The sequence below is a fragment of the Mauremys mutica genome, chromosome 7 (genome assembly GCF_020497125.1).
Source record: "Mauremys mutica isolate MM-2020 ecotype Southern chromosome 7, ASM2049712v1, whole genome shotgun sequence".
Taxonomy (NCBI): Eukaryota; Metazoa; Chordata; order Testudines; family Geoemydidae; genus Mauremys; species Mauremys mutica.
In genome coordinates, this window is record NC_059078.1 from 28,400,065 (window position 1) to 28,416,370 (window position 16,306).

At 42.9% G+C, this 16,306-nt stretch overlaps 1 protein-coding gene across 4 annotated transcripts in view; it reads left to right on the forward strand.

Annotated features, from left to right (window-relative positions):
- The window catches only part of FGD3 (FYVE, RhoGEF and PH domain containing 3), a 184,924-nt gene that overhangs the window by 105,841 nt on the left and 62,777 nt on the right, over nt 1-16,306 (forward strand). For 2 of the 4 annotated variants that reach the window (XM_045024952.1, XM_045024953.1), the window contains exons 2-4: nt 333-503; nt 4,903-5,071; nt 6,039-6,636. In XM_045024952.1, coding sequence (XP_044880887.1) covers nt 333-503; nt 4,903-5,071; nt 6,039-6,636 — 938 coding nt within the window. The remainder of the gene's footprint in view (nt 1-332; nt 504-4,902; nt 5,072-6,038; nt 6,637-16,306) is intronic. The other 2 variants (XM_045024951.1, XM_045024954.1) reach the window with 1 other exon arrangement.

Genomic DNA, 16,306 nt, shown 5'->3' on the forward strand with positions numbered 1-16,306 from the left:
TGCCTGTGCACCTGTATCTCTACTTAGAGGAAGCCTATCAAAAAGGATTTTATATATACATACTCCCATAATCATTCACTGTTAGATCTATTTAGCTTTTTAGTGAAGAAATTACTAGTTGCTTGGAGAAATGAATACCGAGGTTCATGACCTCTTTCAACCATCCAATTTAAAGTGATTGTCAAGATGGATGTTTCTGAAATGATAACTTCTAAGTTAATGACTTTTCTTTCCTTCAAATAACTGATACAAGCTAAGCTACCAGAGCCAGGACAAGCTGCTTTTCAAGGGAAAAAAGGAGGAAATAAACATTGACCCATTTTTTTTTCCAGGTTGCCCTTGTGCTCCTTTTCAAATCAAATGTCATATTGACTCAAATCCGACATTGGAAGCATGTGGCGAGTTGCAGCACATCGGCCCTGTACAATGTATCCATCAAACTGGAAGGAAGCCCAAAACCAAATCTCCATTGGCCAAAACACATCTTCTGCAGAAACCCCAAGGCAAGTGGTTTTGTTCTTCCAGTATTCATGCAATTTTCTATTGTGCTGCAGGTATAATGTTTTTAAAAAGATTGTTTTAATTTGAAAATTAGAGCCGTTGTCTCATTGGATACAGAGAAAGTACAATTAGTATGACTTTGTTTTCATTTTTCCAGTGTTAAAAATTCAATTGAAAAAGCTTTGGGGAAAAAAATGGACTCACAAATGACATAGCTTAATTAACTTTTCAAAAATGTGACCTTATACATTTTCAGTGTGTATATCACATGTAATAGTAAAGATTAGGATTTACTTAAAAATATTGTTTAAATTCTTTATTCATTTTTATTGAACAGCTTAGCACTCAAATCTAGAACTCCTTTGTGCTGTATTGAAAACAGCTGCACTACACCTAGCAGAAAGAAATGCCTGAAAAATTACAAATATATTTTTAAAAAAGGAAACATTAACCAAACCAGTGTGTACAGCCAAGCATACCGTTATTAGATGTAATAACTGTGCAACCCCATCAATTCAAGAATAATCACAGTGAAACAAGCGCCTCCACCTTACTTCCAGACACAGGATGATACAAGACACAATGAGCCAGCTCCTCAGCTGGTGTAAATGTATGTAATTCTGTCGAAGCCAGTGTAGCTATGCTGATTGACACCAGCTGAGGAGTGGGCCCCACAAGTGCAGAGTTTGAGCATTTAAAATCCCCAGGCTGCTTTTTTTTCCTATATGCATCGAAGTGCTAACTGCTTGAGGAGACTAAGGCCCAGTCCCTTGTATGGGGAGAAATTATTTCCACATGTTGCAGTCTGTACAGTGAAGTGTTAGTCTCTTTGTAGTATCAATTATTGTTTTTCTTAGTAGCTCTTTAGAAATTGCTTAGAATACTGTGCGTACTAGAGGTTTGTCTTCTCAGCTAAGATACATGCTTCATTTATCTGAAAGTAATTTGAAAGCCTTTTTTTTTGACAAGTGCAGGTGAGAATATCCCAAAAGTCTTGATTTAAACAAAGTTCATAAAAAACAGTCGCATAAGTAGGTAGGTATCATCATTATGTGACAACAGGAAACAACCATTTTGGTCACTATCAAAAATATTTAAATATACTGTGCAAAATGAGACTCCTATGTAATCATCCTGAATGCCTGTAGAAAAAGCAACTTTCTGCCTTGCCTTTAACAATTGGTATCCATAAAGAAAAACTGTTGACACATCTGAAACTGAAAGGACAGTCTTAAAGTGTAATATTGGTATACTAGGCAATACTTCCCTCCCAGTAGGTGATGGTGTGTGTGTGTGTGTGTGTACTGTATATACACACTTAGTTTTCATGTAGAGTTCTTTCTGTTTCAGATTCCATTATTGAACAGTCCATTAACATTATGAATAATGCTATAAGGTATTCTGATAAATAGGAATAGCTAAAACTAGATCATCAGCTGGTGTATATCAGTGAAACTGCTTTGGAATTAGTGGAACTGTACCTATTTATAATAGCTGATCTGGCCCATTATCTGTATCTTCATCAGCTTGCTCTGTTTGATTCAGATCATGTTTAAAAGTGCCCCAAATTGCTTTAACATTGGTCAGCCTCATCTCCATTACTCAAATATCAACATTCCTGAAATGATATATCCAAGCCTTCCCTCTCTCCCCCATATAGAGCAAGGAATTTAGACTAAAAGGAGTAACTCTCTTTCTGTCTTGCTGAGATTCAGTTTAACACCCTGAGTAATAAAAAGTTATTGAGATAAAATGGACAAACACACATAAAGGAAGACATAAGTTTGAATAGTTTCTGTTGCTAGTTCTCCCTACACTCCTGTTGCAAACCAATTTGACACTAGTCCCAAAAGTAGATGAAATACATTCAAATAGGAAAAAAATAAATGTAAGCCAAGATATTCAAAAGTAGCTGTTGCCAAGTAGCCACCTTCTGCAAATCAATCTCCATTTCCTGACAGCCCCACCATTCCTGATAGTCACTCAGTGGGGATCTCAGCAGAGGTTCAGTTGTTAACTTCATAATTCCTGCAATACTTTACAAATATTACTACACCTAATTCTGGTTATCCTTTAGCGTAAGTTGTAGAGGTCTGGTTTTCTAGCCCTATTGCTACCTGTGTGCATTAGCTGACAAATATGTCTGTGTGCATGCAGCCATGGAGTCATTACACTTTGGAGTAATGATCTGTGACTGGCAGCTGCTTCCCCTCCTGGACTCAGATCTACTCTTCTTCTGTAAGAATCAAATGAAGCCTCTAGATCATTCCAAATTTCCGTTGCTGGTTTGGTTTCCCTGGGAAAAGGTCTGCATGTTCTTTTGCACACGTGTGTCCCCACACTTCCTCACTGTAGAAAATGTTCTGTTTGAAGGTTACTCATCAAGGCCTACAGTGATAAATCTTCAGCTAAGTCTGAGGAGATTTAAATGTGCAACCACCAATATCATTAGTGGAAATTGGATTGCTAAATCAATCCAAGTTTGTTCAGAATTGGCTGAACTGAAGATGTAGTTTCACACTTCTCTGTTCTCTCTCCCACAAAGTAAGAGGAGGGCTTGTGACCCCCCAGAAAATAACCTTTTGACCCCCAGTTTGAGAACCCCTGGATTAATGCATGCAGCAATTTACAAACATTTTATAGAATACAAACACATTCTTGCAAGGCTAACACTTGTCTTGAACAATATTAATGTATAGGTGAGCTGGTCTGGCTTCCAGCTATGAATTTGTCAGTGGTGAGCTAATGCCAACAGCCTTGGCCAGAGCTGGCACCTGGTCTGCCAGCGTCACAGCCACCCTTTCACATGCAAGGACATTTCCATTACATTACATCACCCCACACCTCCTGTGCACTTACGGTTTTCTAGGGGAAAAAAACAATAGCAACCCTCTTATTTTTGATAGGGAATTCAAGGTGGCCTTGGACACTAGGCCAATCCAGGAGTTTAATCCTACTGCTCTAAATGTACAGTAAAGACCAAATCCTTCACAAGATGTACTTTGCCTTTAACTAGTATTGCTCAAACAAGCTGTGCAGTTTCATGCAAAGGACTCCTGCATGTTGTGCTCAAACACATTAAATCATCCTTAGTCATCAACTTCAGTGGAGCTGTGACAACTGACAGCAGCTAAAGATCTGCTCCAAGAAGAAAGGACATTTAGGCTCATTCAGCTCTAGAGTCTAAAACTCTCATCCAGAGCTTTGCCTGAGTAAGGATCTCAGGAATTGGCACTCTACATTTGTTACCATAAAATTTAAAAAAGAAAACAAAGCCCTAAAATTACTCATTCAGAACTGTTGATAATTAAAGAGATTTTACAACATTAAGCGCATTATGCAAACATGTTCCATATGGACCATTTTAACATAACTGCTCTGGCTAACATGGACAACTTGAATTCAGCTGCTGTTCTTGAAAAGTTATTTAGGAAAACACTTTATAACTTGTGTATCAAACTTTTAGTATATTTCCTATTAGACAATTTAGGGCTGAGTGAATATTTGGCAGCACTGCTCAAAGAAATGCACACTTCTGGATTAATTTCACTGTCAGTTTTTCTTAGCTTCTAGTTTAAGGTCCATTTATGTGAAGTTGCTTTCACTGCATAAAATATTAAAAGCATGTGAAACTGTTGCCATGGGTTACTGCTTACGTATTTATAAAACCATTTACTCTGCAAAAAATGAAGAACTGACTGCATATGTTTTGCCAAATTACATTAATTAGAAAGGACTGCAAAGGACTAATTAAGAGGCTAAGGTACAACGTTGACTTCCTTTTTCAACAGATTGGAGACATGTTTAAAGTAAGCACTTATTTATACAGTATCTTGTTCAGTGCGGTACCAAAAGAGGAAGGAAATTTGTGAAGAATATACCACAGAGAAGCTGGGGGAGGGAGAAGGAAATAAAGTTTTTTACATTTTCTTGCAGTGCTTCCAGTAGAATGAATGACCTGTCCAAATCCATATTTTTCTTACGGTATCTAGTTAAGTGTATTAGAGCAATAAGAATTCTAAGTTTTGAAAAGTCACCGTTCGGGAAATTGAACATTATAGTGGAGATGAAGAGAGTGCTTGCACAACTAAGTCTTGGTGTGTGCGCTGTGCATCCTGTTTGGCAACAAGGAAGCGGTGATGTTCTGTCAGCTACTCAGTGCATTGACAGATCTGACAAAACTATAGAAATGCAAAAGAGAAGCTAGTCTATTTCTTTAGAACGTATCAAAGTGTTTTTGTGTGAAAAATATATTGTGACTGCAGTGGTTCCGATGTAATTAATAAACTGCAGTAAAACAATGGGTGCTTCTTGCTCTTTCTTCAGAATGAGGATCTGTTGTCTTTGTTGTTATAAAGAAGCGAGAACTTTATCCTCTCTTTTCCCCCTTAATTTTATTAGTACCTCCTAAACCTGTCCATCTCAAACCTGGGCAGGAAAGAATTCCTCCAGCACCTTCTCGGCCTTTGCCAGCTGATCCCAAGACATCAAGAAGCTTAGTGCCCGAAGAGGAAGAAACACAGACATCATCAGGAGTCAACATCCTCATTGAAAAATTTGAAAGTATTAGGTAAATACTTATATTTGTCTATTTCTACTAGTGTCATTTTTTGCATTTGGGTTGAAACTTCGTCTCAGTGGGAAGAAAAAAATCAAGAAATATTTATTATAACTATTGTGACAAATTCATATAGAGCAATTTGTCTAATCATAAACCCTAAACTTAACTGAGTGCATATGGGGACTTTATACAAAAAGCAATGTTGCCAAAAAACTTATTGGTCTATATCATGCCATCAGTCACCAGGTAGGAGTCTCCACTGAAATCAGTGAAGAGTTGTGCCTAAAAATAACCCAATGTCTGCTTTTAGTAGGCAAAGTCTGGGTCGGAATTGTTTTGCTATTACAAGATCTTGATTATTGTAGTTACAGATCACAGTATATTATAGATCAGGCTAATGTACAAGCTAGTTTCTACAGAAATTGCATTTGTTGAATTTGGTTGGTCAGTTTTACTGTAAAATTTGCTGATCTTGCAAACCCTATTCAGAGGAAATTCCCATTGAAGGCCAGGCCTGCAGGACAGGGTGTGGAGTTTAAAAAAAAAAAAAGTTATTTCCAATAATTGTGATATTTAAACTGGTCACATGAATTTTGAAAGTTATGCTTTGATATAGGAAAATACTACATTGCTGTCCCTTTAAAATTTCATCTCTCTTGTAAGGAGATCCCCAGCCCCGAAGGGATAATTCCATTGAAGAACAATGAGTTCCTGTCTTTGAGGAAGGGAAAAAGACACTTCCTCCCTGCAGGACAGGAGGATTTTAAAGGGATAGCAAGTGACATGGCGTTGTGTGCAACTTTTGAATGAGTATTTGTTTCAGTCATTCTGACTGGAATTTTCAAAGGTTCTTAAGGGAGTTAGGGTCCCGCTGCCATTGCAACTGAATGGAAACTGGGCTCCTAACTCCCTTAAACACCTTGGAAAATCCCAGCCTCCAATTCAAATGACCAAGGTGCTTCCTCTTCATTTGTAGGCAGCCTACCCACGTTCTTCAAAGAAACCAGTTAAATTTAACTTTTAAGATGGAACCTGGATTGGACTCTTCCAAACAGCCAAGCTCAAGTGACTGTGAAGTGGTAGCTTCCTGTGCCAGTTCTACAAACGAAAAAAGTGAGCCAGATGAAAATGAGCCTGACGTCCTGTGCAGTGCAGAACTGTCTAATGCAGACATAATGAAAATTAAAGAGCTAAGCATCAGGGAAAACAAAAGCTACGAGGACTGTACTGCTGTGAATGTGAGCAAAGAGCCCTCCGGAGAGCTGGAGAGTAAGGACTCAACCTCAGAGCTGAATGGTAATGGTAAAATTCCCAACAGAGACAGTGGAATTGACAGCCCTTCTTGTAGCGTGGCGGGAGAGACTTTCCCAAACGAAGAAGGCACAGACCAGAAGAAGTCCACTGCCTCTGGGAATCCAACAGAGATGGAAACTGACAGCAAGGGTAGCAAGTCTTCACCTGTAGAGCAGAAGAGAGACTCAACCCAGGATGAAGACAGTGATCTAGATGAGGGAAGTAGCGAGGAACAAGAGACAGCAGAAGTGCCAAAGTTAGAAGATTTAGATGGAAACAAGGTAAGATACTTATTTGTTCATCACTTTCAAACCTTAAGCCCTGATTCTGCAACTGGCCTTGTGCTGGGGAGACACCGTTGCATCCATATTCACGGATTTTAAATCCAGAAGGACCATTATGATCATGTAATCTGTTGCTGTGTATACCACAGGTTATACACATAGTTAGAGTATCTCTTTTAGAAAGACCTCCAGTCTTGATTATCACTTGGCTTCAAGTGGTAGAGAATCCACCACATCTGTTGGTAAGTTGTTCCAATTGTGCTCAAATTGCACTCAGAGCTAAAAACGTGCACCTTAGTTCTGGTTTGAATTTGTCTAGCTTCAGCTGTTGGATCCCAGGGTGCAGGAGTCTACCTGTGTGAAGCTCTTGGCAGGATTGGGGCCTCACATATTCATATTTGAAATCATAGCCTTATGGAAGTACTTGCATGTCATTTGAAGCCTTTGTTGTATTTTTTATAAAGGCGTTTATGCCTTTTTCTCTTTTATATACTGTGGGTGGAAAAGTTTCTTATTAAGGCTGGGGTCTCTGTAAATTACAGTGTTTCAAGTCAGTAATATATTTGAATACAGTGTGCAAAGGGTCCAGTCCTGGAGCAGTATTACGTAACTTATGACAAGCAAAGAGCAATACTGGTTCACTGTTCAAGCAGTTCTTTGCACGTAGAAGACAACATCCTGGAATACAGAATACTGTAGCTCCCAGCTGCAGCAATATACATAGCAGTCAGTAATTTTATATTAAAGGAATATGTAATTAACTATTTACTAGGGCTGTCATGCGATTAAAAAATGTAATTGTGATTAATTGCGCAATTAAAAAAATTAACAGCGATTAATTGCGCTGTTAAACAATAATAGAATTAGTGTGAGTGAGAGGAGAATCAGATCCCTGGATCCAGAAACATTTACAGGCCTCCACTTCCAAAGGAAAATATAGCAACCCAAGCGAATCTTGTGGTGATGGGCTCAGAACTTGTTAATAATATTTGTAAATCCACATGCATCAAACACAGTGTTCTAGTTACTAGTTCAGTGTTACTAGTATGAGTCATGTCAGAAGGAAGGACAAAAACATTGATTTTGGTGTCACTGAGAACATTAACTTCAGAGAAATAGCTGACATGAAGGCAAAACTTGAAAGTTTATTCTGGCAAATGCTGCTTCTCAAAGTGAAGGTTGTTTACATTTTCCAAGCAGCATGATGAATGAATACACAGTCCATTCTACTGTCAAACAAAACTTTCCTGCGTAATTGTAATAGTTTATATTTATGCAGCTAGAATTTTTGATCTGGGGAATCCCAAAGCGCATTATAGGCTTAACCAACTGACGCTAAAATGTAACTGTCTAAAAGATGGCTTCACCAACTGTATAAGTCCACCAGCCCTGAGCTGGAGAGCAGCAAACATTCAGCAATGCTCCAACTTCAGAACAAATACTGAGAGAAAAGAATCACTGTCTGACAGATAGTGGAACCCTGAGCAATAACTAATGTCGGTTTGATAAACTACAGCTACTTGGAACAACCTGATTGACCAATGGTCAAAAGAGGAATGAGGGTAAAGCAGCAGAGGAAATATATTTGGATTTGTCTCCATGTGCATTTTCTGTAGTTCACAAAAACTGCAGAGACCATGAGAACCATGAACCAGACGCAGATTTTTATACCAACTGCACTGGACAATGAAGTAAGAATATAAGGAGTCGTGCAGGAATCAGGGTATGGAGGCTTGAGAAGCTGAATCAGGGGGCTATCTGGGCACCCAGGAGGGCTGCAGGAGCTGCTTAAGGCCAAAGGAAATCTGCAGAGGGCTAGAGGGAACGGAATGGTGCAGGATTCATCAGAAACTGCTGGGGGAGGATTCAGAGAAAGGGACATGGTGAAGCTCTTCAGGTGTGTGGGTCCCCTGACCTATAGAAGTGAGCTCCCCTTTCCTCTCTGGCTCCCCCAGGGTGTGATTTCTACTCATTTTCCTAGCTTGCTTCCAAGCAGGCCTTCTAAACTTCATAAAACTGGTTGCAGTTTTTAGTAGGTCTTCAGGAACCATTCATTTATAAAGTCTGCATTCAAGTCTGCCAGTACTGTGGGCTTCTGTAAGATTTATAAAAAGTTCACACTAGTCCATGCAGACTTTATAAAATCTTCATTAGGCCCAAGTTCTGATCAGGATTTAGAGCAAGTCTTGGGGACTTCAGAAGAGCTGCGCTGCGGCAAAGCAGGGAAAAGGAACAGGGATCAGTGGTTTTCAACCCGGTGTCTGAGGCTCTCTGGGGGGCCACGAGCAGGTTTCAGGGGGGTCAGCCAAGCACGGCCAGCATTAGACTCGCTAGGGCTCAGGGCAGAAAGCTGAAGCTCTGTCGCTCCGGACTGCAGCCCCTGTGGTGCCCCTTGTGGCATGGGGCCCTAGGCAATTGCCCTGCTTCCTACCCCTTAATGCCGGCTCTGGCTTTTATATGGAGAAAAACAGTTGTGGTACAGGTGGGCCATGGAGTTGTTATAGCATGTTGGGGGGGGGGGGGGGGGGTCTCAGAAAAAGATTGAGAAACCCTGGTATAGAGTCCGAGGAAGCATGGGAAGGCTGGGAGTGGAGGGGAGATACTGTGCAAAAGTCAGCTGAGAAGCTGGGGAGCTAATGAGAGCTTCAGGAACCACAGGTGAAATTCTATGGGGAATTTGAGCTACGAATGGGTCACTTGGGCTGGGGGAGTTTGTCATACTTCCAGGGAACCTATCTGACTCCCTTTGCACACCACAAAGTCTGCAGAATCCTGGCTGGCCATTTGCTGTTGACTTACTTCAAAAGTATGCCTTTATCTGCCTCATAATTGGTCCTGTGCACTAAATCTTCTGTGGAGTTTCTAGATCAAACTTTTTCTGAGATAAATCATGACTAAAAAGGACTTATTCGTGTTTTCTAAATTACACAGATTATTTTTCTTCTAAGTCTCAATCTCAAAAATGGCTGGCCTGAATTGCTATACACTAGGCCAAAAGACCGTGCAAGATCAAATAAGAACAATTATCTGGGTATGAGAAGGGCCTGGAAATTGGACAGCATCAACAAGAAAAGTGAAAGAGTTCTTGAGCACACAAACATCTCCGTAGTGCTGCAAATGTCCTTGCTCACGTAGAGCACTCTGGACTCTAATCCTACTAGCAGGGCTTTCTGAGTCAAACATGTGCTACTGCTTGTTGTTTATTTGTACTGAGGTGTAGTGCTTAAGAGCCCCAGCCACAGACAGGACCCCTTTTGCTAGGTGCTGTACAAATAAAGAACAAAAAAAGGGTCCTTGTCCCAAAGAGCTTACAGTCTAATCTATTGGTGATAGCAGCAGCAGGCTGGTCGATACGATGATGATGTGTGTAGTATAAGAAGCTAGACAAGATACCTTTATACTAACCATATGACTGTGCTCCAATAATTTTTGGTTTTCATGTAGGTGATCCTTTACTAAGACTCAATTTTGGAAATATTGTATTTCTTTGGTCTCCTGTGATAAACCTTCATAGCTCTGTCACTTAATTCCAACACCAGAACTAAAAATTCTACAGTGTCATATTGTAGAAGGGCTTGGCTGTCTCGGGGATTGAAGCCTTCCCCTGCAGTCCACTGGTTCAAATAGAATTGCTAGTAACAGAAAGTTGTTACAATCTGAGTGCTGTTCAGTCAGCGGTCTTTGTGAACTGACATGGTTGTTCAGTCCATCTCCCAGTGGATGTGTGCCACTTTTGCAAAATCCCCACAACACCAGGAGATGTGAGTCAGGCACGTTTCTCACTAGCCCTGCAGTCACCAACACATTTTTTTTTCCAATTTAAAGTTTCTTTGAAGACTAAATTCAGCTAGTTGAACCTCAGGATGCCAAACAGAAAAGGGAGATCTATGCATTTACTGTTTCTATTGTGGACTGAAGGCTCACCAGATGTAAAATGTTACAAAGCTAATAATGGACCCAGTCTCAGTCCTACTGTATGTATTCAAGTCAAACTGGACTCCCAGGAAAATTTTAATTTGTAAGGAATGCAAGCCCAAACCAGATTTATCCCTTGTGTAATTGCAATGGGATGGATTTGGTTCACTTTAAAGATGTGCTTTACTGGCACACCAACATTTTATAAGATATTTGAGTTCCAGGGTGCAGCTTTATAATAATACACCTTGTTCCTCTTAGATCATTTATGTAATTAAATATATATGTAAAGTTTTCATTGTGAGTTTTAAATAACATAAACCATGTATTTGAAGTAAAGCTAATTGTTACTTTGCTTGGTGCTTTGAGTAGGTTAGGGAATCTGTAAATAGAGGCTTCTCTTTTCAATTTAAATGAGAAACTCTTGAGGGGAAGTAATTATCCCTATCGCCGGGATTTCCATATTACATTTCCACATTGTCCTCCCTTCCGCCTCCTTGATTCTGCTCACTTTGACTGTTACGGTTATTGGGCGCTATGGAATGAGCTGGGGAAAGCCCAGAGCATGCTCATTGCCTTACCTGAAAACCCTTGTGGGGAGGAGAGCCGGGAAGGTTTCTTAGGCTGCCCTGTCTCAATTGACTGTTCCATTACTGCTCATTCTGGAGCTGTCAGCTGGAGAAAGGTAGGGCCCAACCAGGCTGAAAGTTTATTTCACTCTCCCCAAAACCAGTTCTTGTGTGGAAGGGAGGTTTCCCTTGAAATTAAAAAGCTCCTGCACAGTTATAAGGGAACAAGGAAACATCAATCACCACCAGACTTTGAGATTGGGGGCAGAGAGAGTGCATCCTCTCTGTCTGAAAAGGACTTTTTAAGAAAAAAAATCATGCCAGGGGTTGGATCTGTTTCTTCCTGCTTTTTCTCTACCCACACCTGTACAAGCGCCCCAGTCTTTGCAGCCACTCAGCAGGGGTAACTAGTAACTGTAGTAACATCCATGTCTCTGGAAAGCTTTGTATCTTGTAGTCAGAACAGGGTGCATAGTAATTACACTGCGGGTTGGTTTAATAATGACTTGATGATTCCCAGTCCACCAAGTTAAGTGGAGCTTATTAATAATCGCTGATCTCCTCCCTCGCACTGTACTTTCTCCTCACTCCTTCACCCCCCCGCACCCAAAAAAAAACCCCAACCCCTTTTGAATCAATAAGCCTTTGCTGGTGAAGTACTTACTATTCCCTACTGTGAGGCTTGTATTGTTCTCTTTAGACTAGTTTTAAAATTCCTATGTCATGTAGCTTCCCTTTGGAGTCTAACACATCTCACTATCAGCACATAATTATTGGAATATATTTCTTAAGTAATTAGGATTTTTATCTGTCTTTTGTCAAAATGAAAATGGACAAGGGGAGCTTATCAGTTTTGATAATGTCTCAGAAAATGTCAGCAGCGCAGAAACTGAGACATGTTAGCCTTGATATACTTCCAAGAGAGGGAATGAAATGAAAGTGGGATTGGAGCCACTATCATGTTCTGTAGACTGTTAATGTCAGGATTTTTGGTGGAACTACTGCTTGGCATGGACTGAGTAATATTTTGAAAGTGAGAACATTTTTTCATGTCTTTTTATTTAAATGTTTGCAGTAAAAGGAAAAATAAGTAGAGAAACCCCCCCCCCCCCCCCGTCTGTCACTGTACTGTCTGAATGCCTTTCACATAAAAACGATAGCAATATCAAAGCCTATAGGGGACTTCATGGAGTCTCTAGCTTATCACCTCTTGTGGGTGAAAACTTTGTTTGATGTAGTGATTTGAGGTTTTTTGTTTTTTTTTTCATTGATTTGTTTTTCAGTTTTTGCTGAAGGGTGTCTTTGGATAGAAAGGGTTTTCAATGTTGTTATTACTATGGTATTTGCAATGTTGTTGTTGCTGTGTTGTTCCCAGAATATGAGACACAAGCTCATCTCCTTCACCAGCTGAAGTTGGTCTAATAAAAGATATTACCTCACCCACTTTGTCATTACAGTTGTGGAAAGATGTCATCAACTAGGAAGGTTTTGCAATGTTTCCTAAAGATGCTCAGGCTCTAGAGCAGGGGTTGGCAACCTACTGCACACGTGCCACCTTTGGCATGCGAGGCAATTTTGCCCGGCACGCAGCTGCCAGCCGGGGTCCTGGACACTGGCCTCGCTCAGCCTGCTGCCGGCTGAGTGAATGGAACCCCAGGCTGGCAGGAGGCTGAGCGGGGCCTATGGTTGGGACCCCAGACCAGCGGCAGGCATGCCCTCCGGCTCCCCCCTCACCACGCTCGGGTTCTGCAGCTCCCGGGAGTGTGAGCCGCCAGGGGGCAGGGCCCTGACTGCTGTGGGAGGGGTTGGCGGCTCACATTTCCGGGAGCCGCGGAGCCCGAGCGCGGCGAGGGAGGAAGCCGGGGGGGCACACGGGGACCGCCGCCCGCATGCATCTGCTGCAGGAGCCCCTGGGGGAGCACCGGGCAGCAGCCTGGGCAGGTGCGTGCCCCCCGGCTCCTCCCTCACCGTGCTCGGGTTCTGCGGCTCCCGGAAGTGTGAGCCGCCGCTGCTGCTGCCCCTCCCGCAGCTCCTCCCCTCCCGCTGCCTCAGCACTCCCCGTGGAGTTTTGCCTCCACGTGGAGCCAGCATCTGACTGGCATAGGCCTGGTAAGGGGAGTCCCGGGGCGCAGTCAGGGAGCAGCGGGAGGGTTGGTTGGGTTGGGAGTTCTGGGGGTTCTGTCAGTGGGCGGGGAGCGGTTGGATGGGGCATGGGAGTGCCGGCGGTCTGTCTTGGGGCGGAGGTGTGGATAAGGGTTGGGGCAGTCAGGGGACAGATGGGGGGTAGGGTCCTAGGGGGGCAGTTAGGGTGGAGGGGTCTCAGGAGGGGGCAGTCAGGGGACAGGGAGCAGGGAGGCTTAGGTGGGGGTGGAGTCCTGGGGGGCAGTTAGGGGCAGCAGTTCCAGGAGGGGGCAGTCAGGGGACAAGGAGTGGGAGCAGGGGGTTGGGGATTCTGACTAAGGCAATTGGGGTCGGAAGTGGGAGGGAGTGGATGAGGGCAGGGCTAGGGCAGGGCTCTCCCCTCTTTTTTGATTGTTGAAATATGGTAACCCTAGGCGAGGGGGGATCTGGGGGGCGCATGGGGGCTGGCGCCCACATACATCCACTGCAGCCGGCAGGAGTCCTCGGGGGGGCACCGGGCCGCAGTCTGGGCAGGAGGGGTGAGGGGGCGCAGCTGCTCCCTGCTAGCGGCGCCGCCGCCTTTGCAGGGCTGCTGCCTCCCTGCACCGCACCGGCTCCTCCATGGCTGGGGCTCGCTGCTGCCAAAAGTGGGACGCTCTGGCTCTCCGGTGCCTCCGGAAGGCGGCTCCTTCCTGCCGAGCTGCTGCAGTGGCCCAAGCCCGGCAAAGCCAATGAGTGGACTTGGGTCGGGGGCCACCTGGGTGGGGAGAGCTTGCAGGGGGGCACTGTGCACCCTCCAGGGGAGTTCAGGGGGCGGGGAGGGGGGAACCTGGTCTGGAGAGCAGCCCCTGGGCATGGCTGGCCCCTGGGCATGGCTGGCCCCTGGGGTCTATAAAGGCTCGTTTGGATTTGCCCCCTCAATGAACCGATGTGCCGGGGGGTGGGGGTGGGGGTGGGGCGGCAGGTGGAAGTTTCGCCTAGGGCGCAAAATATCCTTGCACCAGCCCTGCCCCAGGGGGTGCGTGTGCCCCAGGTTAAGAACCACTGCACTAAACTGATAAGATCTGCTTTTTAATTAAATTTTAAATGAAGCTTCTTAAACATTTAAAAAAACGTGTTTACTTTACATACAACAATAGTTTATAGACTTAGAGAGAGAGACCTTCTAAAAACGTTAACATATATTACCGGCACGCGAAACCTTAAATTAGAGTGAATAAATGAAGACTCGGCACAGCACTTCTGAAAGGTTGCCGACCCCTGCTCTAGAGTCATCTAAATTCCTCTGGAAGTTCATTCCATAGCTGGATCCCCTCATTGTCCCTAGCTCTCATGTACTTCATCCTGGGCTGTGTGATCTGCACTGTCTCAGGGCAGCACCTCTGTCTTGGTACACTGCTACCTCGATATAACGCCACCCAATATAACACGAATTTGGATACAACACGGTAAAGCAGTGCTCTGGGGGGCGGGGCTGCGCACTCCAGTGGATCAAAGCAAGTTCAATATAACACGGTTTCACTTATAACGCAGTAAGATTTTTTGGCTCCCACGGACAGCATTATGTCGAGGTAGAAGTGTAGTTCATAGATCGTAATTAGGGCTATAATGTAGTTGGGGATTGATCTATTTATTCCATTGAAAATTAGAATCAAGACCATAAACAGCCATCAGAACTTGACAAGGTGCCTCTGTTTGGGCTTGACCATGGATATGATGTGCTCACAATGGCTTAAACTGTGGAGGACATCACAAGGAATATATTGTAAGCTTAGAGAGGAAGGGTGATCCAGTGGTTAGGGTGCAAACCTGGAACTTGGGAAACCCATGTTCAGTTCCCTGCTCTGTGACTGATGTCCTGTGTGACCTTTGTCATCACTTTGCATCTCTCTGCCACAGTTCTGCATCTGTAAAATGGAGATAATATCTCCCTTCCTCACAAGGGCATTATGAGGATAAATACATTAAAGATATGAGGCACTCAGATTCTTATATGCCCCCCACCCTGTACTGTATTACCTTAGATATAGATCCTGCTGTGGCTATGTATCTATACAATAGATTATTTCTTACAAAGAGGCCAAAAAACTCATGCCTCAATCTCAAAGAAAGATCTTCCTGTTCTCTTGCTATTTTCTATTCCCAACACCACCTAGAGCCAATAATACCTCTTGGGGAGGAGAGATGCAGAAGTATAGGCTGTAACTGTGTGTGGGGGTTGGCTCCTATTTCATCCTGGATTATGGGTGCAACAAAATGGTTTTATTCAAGGGAATTGGCCATATTGAATCTCATTGCTCCATCAAGTCCAGTATTCTGCTGCTGGCTATGACAAGTATCTGAATAGAACTCTACATATTTGTTATCTATGTAGTTTATTGAAAGTTCAGTCTGTCTCAAGGCTGAAGAACTAGGCCGCCTACATATAAATGGAGTTTCAGTTCCAATTTTGTGGCACAATTTATCTGTTGGGAAACTTGACCTGGATTTCTGGGTCAGACTATTGGTCAAATTATCTCTGTGTGTTCCAAATAACTTTTTTTGCTTTAAAGAGGATGTGAAATCATGTTTGCTTCCTGATTCAACCTTTAAAGTCGCACCCTTCTAAAGGGTGAAACAGGTTTCTTAATTTATTTCTTTAGTGGTTTATGTGCAATGGAGTGTTGCCTCTTTGTTTCCTAAGTCAGTGACATTTAAAGGCCACAGATATATCCACTTAATTTTCCCTAAAGTGTGCAGCTGCTTTGTCAGTCTTTTTGTCTTAATGGTGGTTAAGAAACAATGGATTTGCTATCTGATCACAATCAACTTATTGGCAACCCCTGGGATAGCGAGGCATCCAGGCTACAAGGAAGTGGATTTAATAGCCTAGGAAATAGATAACCTTTCACTACTGTTTTCAAATTTTTTTTTTGAATGGGAAGTTTTTCCATAACTATCATTTGCCAGAAACGTTTCTGATTTTAAAAAGAGCATGATCATATTTGACTTTGGATTACTTTTCACATAAGATATACCTTGCTAGTCTGTCTGTCTGTCAAGATTCAGGACACACCTATCTT